The sequence below is a fragment of the Phycodurus eques genome, chromosome 15, assembly GCF_024500275.1.
Source record: "Phycodurus eques isolate BA_2022a chromosome 15, UOR_Pequ_1.1, whole genome shotgun sequence".
In the NCBI taxonomy this organism is placed as follows: Eukaryota; Metazoa; Chordata; class Actinopteri; order Syngnathiformes; family Syngnathidae; genus Phycodurus; species Phycodurus eques.
In genome coordinates this window covers 6,646,931-6,661,631 of record NC_084539.1, presented here as the reverse complement: position 1 = coordinate 6,661,631, position 14,701 = coordinate 6,646,931, and the positions used below count along the sequence as shown (strand labels likewise).

The following is a 14,701-nucleotide window of genomic DNA, read 5'->3' as shown; positions in this document are numbered from 1 at the left end:
TCATCCGTTACAGCCGATCGCTCGGTACATTGAAACACGTTTGTTTTTGTTTTTTTGTGGCCAAATGCACCCATATTACTGTACAGTACAAAATTAATGGTTTGTACTTTTTTTTTAGTGGCCTAAAACGCCCAGTGCAGTACAAAGTTATTGTAAATAAATATAAAAAAGGCTGAAAATGTTTGAAAAGTTTCAAAATGTATCCAAACTTACCGCTTGTGTGCTTTATGTAGTGTGCATTTTTGATGTACTAGTCATAGCCTTGTTGCCTTCATGAGCCACGAAGAAAAAGTGCGTCCTAATTTCAAATCCATTGTCATAGATAAACGACTTGAGCAAAATAAATAAATATATAAATAAAAAAACTGTGACTTTACTAAAAATAGCATGTTCCGCATTCCAGAGAGTTGTGTGTTATATTCCTCTTTTGCGTAAACAACGCAGCCAGCCATGTGAGCTCGCTTGGCGGCGTAGAGCACTATCCTAGATATTCATTCATTCATCTTCCGTACCGCTTACGTCAGCTATTTTTAGACGAGAAGCGGGGTACACCCTGAACTGGTCGTCAGCCCATCCATCCATCCATTTTCTACCGCTTACCGAATCAGATGCCCCAGCCACCTCATCTGGCTCCTCTCTATATGGAGGAGCTCTACTCATAGCCCCTCCCGGATGACAGAGCTTCTCTATCTCTAAGGGAGAGCCCGGACACCCTGCAGAGGAAACTCTTTTCGGCCGGGATACGACCCACAGCTCGTGACCATAGGTGAGGGTAGGAACGTAGATCGAGCGGTACATTGAGAGCTTCGCCTTTCGGCTTAGCTCCTTCTTCACCACAACGGATCGATACAATGTCCGCATCACTGCAGACGCTGCGCCGATCCGCCTGTCGAGCTCCCGTTCCATTCTTCTCTCACCCGTGAACAAGACCCCAAGATACTTGAACTCCTCCACTTGGGGCAGGATCTCATCCCCGACCTGGAGAGGGCACGCCACCCTTTTCCGACTGAGGACCACGGTCTCAGATTTGGAGGTGCTGATTCTCATCCCAGCCGCTTCACACTCGGCTGTGGACCGCTCCAGTGAGAGTTAGAGATCACGGCTCGAAGAAGCCAACAGAACCACATCATCTGCAAAAACAGCCCGTATCAGGGGGTTCGGTACCCCATAATCCCGAAGCACCCCCCGCAGGATTCCACGAGGGATACGGTCGAAAGCCTGTAGACTGGTTGGGCGAACTCACGTGCACCCTCGAGGAACCTGCCGAGGGTGTAGAGCTTGTCAGCTGTTCCACGGCCAGGACGAAAACCACACTGCTCCTCCTGAATCAGAGATTCGACTTCCCGACGGACCCTTCTCTCCAGCACCCCTGAATAGACCTTACCAGGGAGGCTGAGGCGTGTGATACCCCTGTAGTTGGAACACATCCTCTGGTCCACCACCCCACCACCCCAGTCTGCCAATCCAGATGCACTGTCCCCGATGTCCATGCGATGCTGCAGAGGCGTGTCAACCAGGACAGCCTCACAACATCCAGAGCCTTGAGGAACTCCGGGAGAATCTCATCCTCCCCGGGGCCTTGCCATCGAGGCGCTTTTTAACCACCTCGGTGACCTCAACCCCAGAAATAGGAAAGCCCGCCTCAGAGAACCCAGACTCTGCTTGGTTGTCAGCCGATTGCAGTATCCTAGTATCCAATTTTTGAACACATTGTTTGGTCCCAGTGGTCTGTTTGATCCGACATCTGCTATATCGGGGTCCGTTTTATCAAGGTTCCACTATGTACAAATGAATTAAAGGGGAAAAGAAAAAAAAGAAATAAAAGGCACTTTTTCATCCAGGTTAAAGGGGAAAGTGCTTGAGTACCACTTGTGGCCAAAGTGTGCATGTGCCTGTATACCACTATCGTTGTATGAATGGGTGAATGTGTCACATTGTGTGGAGTTTTTCCAAGGGAGCCAGACCTCATATAAATGAAGGCCATTTAATAGGTATTTGTTTTTATTAAAATCATTTGGCAATTTTTTTTTTTTTTTTTTTTAAAAGGGAGTTTTATATATATGTGTGTGTGTGTGCCAGGCCCATGAGATTTTTAAATATGTGCCTTGGCTCAGTGTAGCTTGAGGAACAGCTGTATACGCAATGCCGCGCTCAGAATCACTGGCAGCACATCACGCCAACACGCAACATTAAAAAAGAAGAAGAAAAAAAGAGAGTGGGTAGCGCATGGCGGGAGCGCGCAGGAGCACCAAAGCGCGCGTGCACAGCTGTCAGAACCAAGGACAGCAGCCGCTTAGCCGGGAGCGACCTGCAAGGGAGCTTCGGCGTGATCGAGAACACCGAGCCATTCACGTGCGAGATGAGACGCTGCAGGTCGGAATGAGGCGCAAGATGTTTCTTCCCAGCCTGCCTCTAAGATGATCGTGCTCAGTCCTCCGCATTGCCGATAAATTCTCAGCTTTTTCAGTGTTCTCACACTTTTGGCCACCCTCCCTCCATCGCTTCCACGATCACACCGCCCACTCGCGTCGTGCCTGCAACCGACTGTCCGAGTCGCGCTGCCGTCCAGAAGCTGCTCGAGCCGAGCCGCCTGCACCGGGGAGAGAAGTGAGCGGGCTGGAGGCTTCCGTTTGACGGGGCTGCTGACGCAAACGATGCGGCTCTTTCTGTTGGCGGTGGTCGTCTGGTGCTCGTGCGCGCGGGCCGGCTGCGAGCCGAAAATTGTCAACATCGGAGCCGTCCTGAGCCAAAAGAGGTACGAGCAGGTCTTCAAAGATGCGGTGACCCAAGCCAACCAAGTCTACGGACGGGACAAATTTAAACTCACGGCCATCTCCGTCACGCATAAACCCAACGCCATCCAGATGGCTCTGTCTGTATGTGAGGACCTCATCTCCAGTCAGGTATGTAAAGCTGCCTATTTTGTGCTGCGTTTTCAACGCAACTCAAAAATTGTGTCGAGGGAGTCTTTTAATGAAAAGTTAGGTGGGGATGGTGAAACATTTCCTGTACTGGATATGCTATTCTCATGTATTTCCCACTCAGTTGCCATGGTTACACCACCCTCTCTGGACTCTGCATAGTTACAGACCTCAGGTTCATCCATCCATCCATCCATTTTTTTTTATACCGCTTATCCCCATTAGGCTAGTGGGTTAGCTGGAGCATATGCCACCGAGAGATGGGGTACACCCTGGAATGATTGCCTACATATCGAAGGCACATGGAAAAACAAGCTTTCACACTCACATATACACCATAAGGACAATTTTGGTTTTGGAATTTGCGAGGAAGCTAAGGTACTCAGGCTACCCAAAGGGCCCGAATTTGAACCCCAACCTCAAAACTGTGAAGCGGGTGTGCTAACCACTTGTGCCCTTCCCTGCCTCATGCAGCTTGGTTCAGCGAGTCCAAAATTATGACAAGGTGATAATGAATGTCTGTTGTCAATCTACAGTATCATAATGATTTATCAACTGTACAATCATACTGGGCGGCACGGTGGCCGACTGGTTAGAGCGTCAGCCTCACAGTTCTGAGGACCGGGTTTCAATGCCCGGCCCCGCATGTGTGGAGTTTGCATGTTCTCCCCGTGGCTGTGTGGGTTTTCTCCGGGCACTCTGGTTTCCTCCCACATCCCAAAAACATGCATGCTAGGTTAATTGACAACTCTAAATTGCCCGTAGGTGTGAATGTGGGTGCGACTGGTTGTTTGTTTGTATGTGCCCTGCAATTGGCTGGCAACCAGTTCAGGGTGTACCCCGCCTCCTGCCCGATGATAGCTGGGATGGGCTCCAGCACTGCCGCGACCCTAGTGAGGTGAAGCGGCTCAGAAAATGGATGGATGGATGGACAGTCATACTGTAAAGGCACCATTAAATATAACCACGAAAACAGTTTTTCGGTGTTGACTGAATGTCAAAGGCACCATAGTGGGTCACGATTTTAAATTTTATCTAATTAATTAGATGCTTTGCATTTACCCCTCCTTGAAGCCGTCACCTTATCATGGTGGAGGGGTTTGTGTGTCCCAGTGATCCTAGGAGCTAAGTTGTCTGGGGCTTCCCGCCCCTGGTAGGGTCACTCATGGCAAACAGGTCCTAGGTGAGGGACCAGACAAAGCACGGCTCAAAGACCCCTTATGATGATGACAAACTATGGACTCAGTCAGGACGCGGGTCACCGGGGCCCCCCTCTGGAGCCAGGCCTGGAGGTAACCCTAACCCTTTCGGGCCGGGCCTGCACCCTTTCGGGCCTACACAGCCCGAAAGAGTAACGTGGGTCCCCTTTCCCATGGGCTCACCACCTGTGGGAGGGGCCGTAGGAGTTGGGTGCATTGTGAGCTGGGCGATAGCCGAAGGCAGGGACCTTGGCAATCCGATCCCAGGCTACAGAAGTTGGCTCTAGGGACGTGGAATGTCACCTCTCTGGCAGGGAAGGAGCCCGAGCTGGTGTGTGAGGTCGAGAAGTTCCGAGTAGATATAGTCAGACTCACATCCACGCACAACTTGGGCTCTGGTACCGGGGGACATTGAGTCCGAGTGGGCCATGTTCCGCGCCTCTATTGCTAAGGTGGCTGACCGGAGCTGTGGCTGTAAGGTGGTCAAAATTAATACACATAGCCTTAACCTTATCACAAATGATGACACGGTGTTCAGAATTCCATAAACTCAATTTGAATTCTCCACTGTTAGATAGGATCCATGGATCCATGAACTGTCCATTACCTCTAAAGGTAGTGTTACGATGGAATCTGGGTGGCTCTGACTATTAGTCACAACAATCACAATCACACATTTCTCTCAACCATCCGATTATGAAAAGTAATGATAATAATACAAAATTAAGACTAAAATGCATGATTGTATGATAACTCATATTGAATTGAATGAATGCATTGTAGAAAAAGACACTGCTCACAAAGGTAAGTGTAAAACTATTGTGCCATATGAAGAGTTCATATAGATTGCACATTGGGTGAGATATGGTACGACCTCAGATTATACCCATACTTCATAAACCTTCCTCGGTTAACCGCTAAACTGTTTATTTCGCTTCAAATTTTTCTCAGTTGTACTAAAAAGGTGAAAACAAAACACTTAACCCAAGCACCATTTGGCCAATTTGGCATCAATGCAAAATGTAACACCAACCACAAATCAGTTCATTTTCTGTCCAACACAATTAACTCCCCACCACAGACAGTGGGCTTCGGTTCAGGGGCATCTCTCGCATGAAGGGGCAACTGTAGATTTCAGACCAACACAGCTGCAGATCTAGTGAAGTGCAATGAGAGCCAGTGAGGAGTGAAAATGGAAAAAAATGCCTTGGACTATTATATGCAGCCTGACAGGCATGTACTGTACGATAGCTAACAGTGATAGTTGGAGAAATGACATTCGGGGTGGCTTCCTTTCTGTAACAATCTGTTTGATTGCCAGTGTTATAACATGTAATCCTGCTTTTAAATGAGGATTAATCACAACATGTCTTTCTGGATTACAATTGTATTTAACAAAGTGGAGTACCGATTGAACCAATTTAACACATTCCAGAAGTAATGCATGGAAAGTGCGATGTCCCTTGGAGAGTTGTACAACCATACGTTCATGTAATCCTCAACATGGCTTTTAAAAACCTTACATTACTGCATGTTAAGGTGTGAAGTCACTCTCCTTCCTCCAACATGTATTATTAGGCTTCATGTAATAATAATAATAAATAAATAAATAAATAAATAAAAACGCCAATGAGTCTATGACTCTAAGTTATAGAGGCTGGGAGAATAGCATAACATGAAGGCTTCTAGCACATGCTCACTTGCTCACTCATAACACGCAATTCAAGCCGAACGTGTGCTTATTGCAACAACAATCATGAGGGTCTATGCACACATACTGGGCCTGATTTAGGCAGCGAATGAAAGTTTTAATCCTCTGAGTTTGGCTCGCGGGCGATAACAGTCACTGAGAGAGAAAGTCTGTGGCAGATGGAGGAGTAGATGCCCGCGAGCAATCCTTGGATGGTAACTCTCACTTTTGACCCAAACATATGGGCTGCTCGCATCTAATAATCCATGGCTGCGCACACGCCAACTTCATTCCTCTTTCTCCACAATTATAGGGAATTTTCTGGAATTTATCCAGTCAGATTATTTCTTCTCCGAGTGTGTAGCTGGTGGTCTTTGTGTGGGTATTAGTCTAAAACCGATCCAAATTCATATACATCTGTTGACAACACACAATGAAGGCTTTTTGAATATTAGGAATAGTTTCTCTCTTTTCTTATTATCTGATCATTCCAGTGAACAGTAGAGGAATGTACATAGACTCGATATAAGATTTTTCAATAGTGCATGCAAAAATAAATGCATCATGACGTTAATCACAACATCATCAACATTACAATTTAAAGCTAGATTACCAATCAGATGCAAGTAATCATTTGAAATAGCATCATCTGTACCTCCAGTAGGCTTTGTCTTATGACGGCAACATTGTATTGAAGCATTTTAAATGTCTAGTGCTTCTATTTACTTTTATGTGCTGTCACTGACACAGGATTTGAGTGGATTTGACTCAGGGAAAATACTATGGACGAAACTAAGGGAACATGATGGACACGGTCTTGCCCTCATCAGAATAAAATAATATTTTTATGAAAAGTAATGCACTGTCATTTAGTTTTGGTCATGGTTGTTATAAAGATACTGCCAGACCACCTTGAACGTACTGTAGTCAAAATATGACAGTGCTATATAACATTTTCATGACAGCATTATATAGATACTGTTTTGCACAATTTCATATTGAATGATGTGAGTGTGACATACTGTATTTGCGCCACCGCACATCATTGATGAATGCCATCAAGTCCAAGGTGTGTATTGAAGGTTTACTTTGCCAGCTGTGAGTATCATTGAGTGACTGTGGCTCAGTTGGTAGAGCAGGTTGTCTGGTGACTGAAGGGTTGCCAGTTTGAATCCGGGCCCCAACTTTCTGCTGTCAAAGTGTCCTCGGGCATGACACTGATCCCTCTTTTGCCTCCAGTGGGTCTGGCAGTGCCTTGCATGGCAGCAGCTGCCCACTGGTATATGAATGTGCGCGTGAATGGATGAATGTGAGGCTTTGCAAAGGGCATTAGGCACTGTATGGTGGAGATAAAGAATATGTGTTTAACCATAGAATTATTTTCTTACTTTCATTCTTTTCTAGTTAACCGGTGAAAGCAAGGTCAAACTGTTGTATGTATGAGGCATCAGCTCTGTGGAAATGGAGTCACATGAGGGATTGCATTTGTGACAGAAATGTGCGTGCTGACAAGATAAATGCATCTCTAAGGTGAAATGACAGTTCAGTCCCAATTTATCACTGAATAAAATGTTTATCTCTTTTATCTCTCTCCCGCGATCCTAAGCAGGATAAGCGGTGTTGAGGAATGGATGGATGGAAATTTACCTGCCAAAAACTCTACTTTTGCAAGGGCTAACTCAATAAATGTGCTGTGACAAAGTGCAATCATGAATTGCAATTTAATGGAAGCAAATGCATTTAACGCATGAAACGCAATAACATTAGTCTGCAAGCACCAACTTTTCATTCGAAAATCCCCGTCAGTTTCGTGTATTGTCAAGGACGGTACATCTCCGTTGTTCTGCTTGACCATTGGTCACGAACTGCAAAGAAGTTGTGAAGTTCTGTCTGATTTTCTGCGAGATCTTTTTCTTTAATGTCTGCTAGACTAACATTCTCATTAACTACCAGTAGACTGTATTTCCTCGGTTAAGGTTGTTTAATACCAGAAGAGTTGACACCCATCGCTGGGAAGCAGACTCTGCAGGGCGGCTGTAGAGTGTCTGCCGCCCCCAGTTTTCCTATGCGTGACTCAACGGTCTTAACTGTTTTTTTTCTTTCTAGTTTGAGCAAGCTTAGGGTGCATAGATAGAGAAAGTCAAGGCTGTAGCAGTGGAAGGTTTAGAGCAGTAAACAACTAAGGCTCCAGCCTGAACCTGTGTAAAATATGTGCCTGAAGGATGACTATCCTTACAAACTCAATAGTTGTGATTTCCCTCTCTGTTTACTTCTGGCGTTTTATTACTGCAGTCAGGCCAGCAGAAAAGATTAAGTCAAGGCAGCTCCTACAACAAGTGTAAATAGTTTTGTACCGCCTCTCTGCCAACATGCTGAGAGGGCCAACTTCAAAATAAAAGCTTCGTATTACGACATTGGAGATCACGTCACTTTAAGCTTTTATTTTGAAGTTGGCCACGGAGTGCGGTGCGGTAAGCGCCGCACCGCCTTAGCCGTACGTTCACCCCCAGGTGGGTGACTGACAAGGATGCGGGCACTGCTGCATATGAAGTACTTTTCATATGCAGCTGTGCCCGCATTTTCCATCCATCCATTTTCTGTACCACTTATTCTCACGAGGGTCGCGGGCGTGCTGGAGCCTATCCCAGCTATCTTTGGGCGGGAGGTGGAGTACACCCTGAACTGGTCACCAGCCAATCGCAGGGCACATAGACACAAATAATCATTTGCACTCACATTTAGAGTCTTCAATTAACCTACCATGCACATTTTTGGGATGTGGGAGGAAACCGGAGTACCCGGAGAAAAGCCACACAGGCACGGGGAGAACATACAAACTCCACAAAGCCGGGGCCGGGATTTGAGCCCGGTCCTCAGAACTGTGAGGGAGATGTGCTAACCAGTCGTCCACTGTGCCGCCGGCCGCATTTTACTTAAAAAAAAATAAATAAAAAATCACCTACGATCAGGCTCATTTAGTCTTTGCAGCCAAAATCGCAATCACAATTAAAATTAGATTAATTGTGCAGCCGTAGAGGAAGGCATAATAAATGTGATGTCCCACTATCCCAAGCTTTAACAATATAAAAATGGTACACAGAGACGTCTCTGCAGGAAGCTTTCAAACGGCTCAGCCTGAAATACACCTTGAAGCGCTCGTCGTGAAACTATAGCTCACGAAAGAGCTTTTAAACTCAGAGATCCTGCTGTGAAATTAATATGGGATGCACACGCTCCCGTTTTTTTAGCTGCTGCGTCACCTCCTGTGCCTTAAAATATGCAAAGCCAGGGCTTTCTTTTGCAACAATGCATAATACATCCTTGCCAAGTTGCGGTCTACTCAGCGGGGAAAGGCTCCCAATTTCCGTGGAGGCTGCTACGTCAGCACTTCCAAATATGAGCATCGGCTGCACCAGGGTGCTGTTGTCTTTGTGTATTGCCGCAGGGCCCTTTCACACTGAGTGTTGTGTGAAAAGGGCTTTATTGGGGCAACACTGAGTGTTGTGTGAAAAGGGCTTTATTGCTGTCAAATAAAAATACTGCATATGTGCATTATCATGCGGTCAGTTTTTTCTCACATAGGCTGATTTCACAGACGAACATGCGCAGCTACCTGTATAGTCAGTACTGCGGTAGCTTCTGTTGTGATCACGTGGCCATAATGATCGAAAGAGATTTGCAGGTTTGAAGACACAACATGGTTTGTTCCAAAGTTCAGAAAGATGACTCAGAAAAGAGAGTTTTTAAAACTGAATGAATTGACCAGTACATTTGTATTCTTCCAGAAATCTGAAAACGGTTGACCGATGTGATGTTAAAAATGGTTGATGATTGATGTTTTAACAGCATTGGTAAGCACCAAAATAATTTTCCTTTCACACCAATGATCATTTTCTTCTGTAATGGGTGATACTTTTAGACGTTATTTAACCAAAATGCCACTTTTAATGTTAACATTTAATTTTTATTGATTTTCATGAATTTTAAAATGTACTGTTAGCAGATTATTATTTATTGATCAAGATGTAAAATTATAATTATTCACTTACATTCTTGGGCAAAAAAAAAATCACGCTTTGATTGATTTCTGCTTAGTTTGACTGTAAAAAGTTCAGTTTTAAATTCTGATTCCTATTCGACTGACTGGCAATCAGTCCAGGGCGTCTTACGCGAAATCAGTTGGGATAGGCTCTAGCTCAACCCTGACCCTAATCAGGGTATAAAAATGGACGGATGGATGCATTCAAGGTGGCACAGTGGCGACTGGTTAGCACATCTGCCTCACAGTTCTGAGGACTCAGGTTCAAATCCCGGCCCCGCCTGTGTGGAGTTTGCGTGTTCTCCCCGTGCCTGTGTGGGTTTTCTCCAGATGCTCCGGTTTCCTCCCACATCCCCAAAACATGTGTTAGGTTGCTTGAATACTCTAAATTGCTCATAGGTGTGAATGTGAGTCTGAGTGGTTGTTTGTTTATATATGCCCTGTGATTGGCTCCAGCACACCCTCAACCCGAGTGAGGAGAAGCGGTATGGAAAATGGATGGATGCATTCAAGCAAATCATTATATTGTATTGTCTCTTGTTGTTTTAATGGCAGTTGGGTTAAAAATATGCTAGCACAGCATTTTTTCTAACACTACAGAACTACACTGTACTGTATTTTCTTTGCTCCCAAAATTTTGCCCCCAAGCAACCACCCAACAACCAACGCTACGTATTTGTAAATACTAAAATGCCACATGTAGAGCACTGTTACAACAGGACAGGCAAAAAGAGTTGAAAAGTGGTACTCCAACTTTGTTTTTCAGTCTCAATGTAAAGTGTTGTGTCCTTGCAGGTCTACGCCATCCTGGTGAGTCACCCACCCCAGTCCAATGACCACCTGACTCCGACACCTGTCTCCTACACTGCAGGCTTCTACCGCATCCCTGTGGTGGGCCTCACCACTCGCATGTCTATTTATTCAGACAAGGTACATATGTGTATTATGAAATGTTGTAAATTAGATACAGGATGGAAGGGAGGAAGAAAGAGAGCTGACACAAAGGCATGGAGTCAGGAAGTCCGCTGGGAGGATTTCAAAAGCTTCCAAGATGAAATAACCTATCAGTGTCCATTAGAGGGTGGAGGATTGAGTATGTTCGTAGCTTGAAATGGAAAGAACTCCATCAATAATGTCTTTGACCTGAATTATGCTTTTATGACGCAACCACGAACAATTAACTTTTAAAGAGATCCCATAAATAAAACTCCAAGGGCCAGTTTAAACTTTGACTGTTAAAACGATAGAGGCAATGCCAAAGTTTTCTAACTTATTTGTTCTCTGACTCCTGAATTTACCCTCAAGTTTATTTTGCCTCATATCAACTCATTTCTTTCTTTCTTTTTTTATCTTTATGAATCAAAGTGACCATATTGAGGCTGATCATTTCATGACGCCATGTTAACACATAATTGTGCAAGTTCAATATCATGCTGAACCTCAAAAAGTTTTGAAATGAGATTCAAACCACATAAAAATGAAATCAATGATTCAACTAAGAAGTGGGATTCCATTATACCTTTTGTACTCCATTTTGTCCTCATGTGTTTGATACATTTTGAAACCAATGTAATAGTTTTTCCAGAAAGGTATAAACAGCTATTGTTAAAATACATATTGGAAATACCTTGGAAGCTTGCCTGCATTTGGAGATAATTTGAGTGGCTTTTTTGGTATTATTTATTACAGGGTCACCAACCTTTTTTTAAAACTGATAGCTTCTTCTTTCGTACTGAGTAATGCAAAGGGCTACCAGTTTGATACACCCTTCTGAAAATCAGCTTAAATTACCTTCAATTATGTCATTATTAAAAGTTTATTATTCATTTATGTGAACACACTGATCATGTTAATTATGTCAACTATAATTTAAAAAGGTAGGAAACAGATAAATATCAGTATGCATAACTTTATTATTTATATATTTGTAAATATATATTTATATTTTAAAACGATCGGTTCTCCAACATTCATAAGAAATCACAATCTGACATCCCTGGTGAGCTATTTTTAAAACAGGCCTATGGGCTGCTATGTGGTCTCCAGGGTCAACCTGGTGCTCACGAGCCCCATGTTGGTCACGCTTGATTTAATACATGTCATGCAGCCTTTTTGTCGGAACACTTTTCTCTTTCTGGAGAAAAAAACAATCATTTGACTTGAGACAATGGGATCTGAATTACGACAGACAGCCCAGAGGACAGAAGTGTCTTCGTGTATTAGGCCAGATTTGATATTGTATGTAAGAACATTACTTAGAGCTGTCTCAAGGCCAGAATCTGCTATTGTATGTTGTTAAATTCCACTTCCAACATATAATCATCATGACATTCATGCCGTTCATCAGTTAACCCTGGTTTCGGACAAATGACATGGAAATGAATTCTGACACTCTTAACTGTGAATTCAATCCAGTAAACAGAGTAAAATATGTTTTTTTTTTTTAACTTGTGCACATTTTAGTAAGCCGTGTATATGTTCATGGTTATTATTAACCATTCCAAGAAAAAATAATCTCCATCACTGTCTTGGTCATCGCAGAGTATCCATCTGTCCTTTCTGCGGACCGTCCCCCCCTACTCGCACCAAGCGCATGTGTGGTTCGACCTGATGCGCGAGTTCAACTGGAACCATATTATCCTGATTGTGAGCGATGACCACGAGGGCCGAGCTGCTCAGAAGAGGCTGGAGACGCTCCTGGAGGAGAGAGAAACCAAGGTGAGATGTTCTGTCTCCTAGGTCCATCTCTCACCTCCCAGAGTTTGTATGTACATAGTTGTTTCCCTCTCTGTTACGTGGCCACATCTCTTTCTCACCATTGTGTAAGCATTTGCTAACATTCAAGAGACATCAACAGCATCTAATGTGGTCTACTTTTGACAAAAGTTTGTGCGTTTATTTGCTCATCTTCACGTTGCTTTTCACCATAGTCCAAAATTATCCCATGTCTGTCAACATTGGGAGCCAAATAGTGGACTTTGATGTGAGGCTTTGCGAACCATCATAGACAGACGTCATGGAGTCTTTTGGAGGAGGTCATGGGAGGAATCATTTTCCTCGCAGATGTTTGTATTTCCGTTTTATATAGCGCTGATGCATCCATCTATGTGTGCCTCTGAGCTGTGGATATGGGTCACTGAAATGCTGATGTTCCATGAGGCAAATCTCACTTGACCTGCAATGATGCAAAAGGGTGAAAGAGGAAGGGAAGAAAAGCATCTTTCTCATTCATTTAATAAGATGAAATTACCCAAGGGTATCTTTTTTCTTTACACACTCATTGTGCCTCTCTGGGTTTCTTCGCTGTAATTGTGTACCAGAGTGAAATGTGTCCCGATTCAGAGGTTTAATTAAATCAAAAGGCGAAGACATGGCCAATATGACGCTCTCACTTGAGGCAATTCACAGGAAGGCTGTGAAAGCTGTTGAAATAAGTGACCTGGATCAGCACTGATTAAAATATGGCTTTTTAAACACGTCTGCATTTATCGCAATGGATTGGGCTACTTTGCATTCTAAACAATGCTAATAACATCTCAAATTAGCGAGCAGAAACTCAAATCCTGCATGCAAGAGGATCAATGTGTGGATGAAAAGCATTGTGATGGGAACCCAGGAAGTTTTTTTTTTTCATTTGTGTATTTTGGATCTGAAAAGGAAGATGCAGGCCCCATTGAAAATGAGATAACGTTGAGTATGCTTTTCCAACTGTCTCTACTGTGTCCATAATTATATTGCGCTACAATTCAGGGACTGTAATTGTGTAATAAAACTACTCACTCTAAAATGACAGTAACTAGTAATGTATTATATATTACATTTTGGAAACACCAAGATCATACGAATCCTCCAGATTGACAGTGCATATAAACCTGTTTGAAATCATATTTCCCTGTGAACCTTAATGTTTCAAATACTACTAAAAATACATCAGTGGCAGATAAATGTTTCACTTGCTTTATCCTGAATCTGCTTGATTTTAAAATCAATCTATAATTAATCACAATGACTCACTACAGGGAGTCCTCGAACCTTGCTCTATCATCTGTAGATTACAGATGTATATTGATAGTACAACGCCAATTCCAATGAAGTTGGGACGTTCTGTTAAACATAAATAAAAACAGAATACAATGATTTGGAAATCATGTTCGACCTATACTTAATTGAATACGCTACAAAGACAAGATATTTAATGTTCAAACTGATAAACTTTATTGTTTTTCGCAAATAATCATTAACTTGGAAATCTATGGCTGCAACACGTTCCAAAAAAGCTGGGACAGGTGGCAAAAAAGACTGAGAAAGTTGAGGAATGCTCATCAAACACCTGTTTGGAACATCCCACAGGTGAACAGGGTGGGTGCCATGATAGGGTATAAAAGGAGCTTCCTTGAATTGCTCAGTCATTCACAAGCAAAGATGGGGAGAGGTTCACCTCTTTGTGAAGAAGTGCGTGAGAAAATAGTCGAACAGTCTAAGGACAATGTTCTTCAACGTACAATTGGAAGGAATTTAGAGATTTCATCATCTACGATCCATAATATCATCAAACGGTTCAGAGATTCTGGAGAACTCACTGCATGTTAGCGGCAGGGCCGAAAACCAACATTGAATGCTCGTGACCTTCGATCCCTCAGCCGGCACTGCATCAAAAACCGACACCAACGTGTAAAGGATATCACCGCATGGGCAAAGGAACACTTCAGAAAACCAATGTCAGTAAATACACTTCGGCGTTACATCCGTAAGTGCAACTTGAAACTCTACTATGCAAAGTAAAAACCATTTATCAACAACACCCAGAAATGCCGTCGGCTTCTCTGGGCCTGAGCTCATCTAAGATGGACTG

At 43.6% G+C, this 14,701-nt stretch overlaps 1 protein-coding gene across 9 annotated transcripts in view; it reads left to right on the top strand.

Annotated features, from left to right (window-relative positions):
- Positions 1-2,457: 2,457 nt before the first annotated feature.
- Positions 2,458-14,701, top strand: part of grin1a (glutamate receptor, ionotropic, N-methyl D-aspartate 1a) — a 40,261-nt gene continuing 28,017 nt past the window's right edge. For 7 of the 9 annotated variants that reach the window (XM_061697621.1, XM_061697620.1, XM_061697619.1 and 4 more), the window contains exons 1-3: positions 2,572-2,903; positions 10,645-10,779; positions 12,391-12,567. In XM_061697621.1, coding sequence (XP_061553605.1) covers positions 2,655-2,903; positions 10,645-10,779; positions 12,391-12,567 — 561 coding nt within the window. In that variant the 5' untranslated portion in view covers positions 2,572-2,654. Of the gene's footprint in view, positions 2,904-10,644; positions 10,780-12,390; positions 12,568-14,701 lie in introns of all 9 variants that reach the window. The other 2 variants (XM_061697623.1, XM_061697622.1) reach the window with 1 other exon arrangement.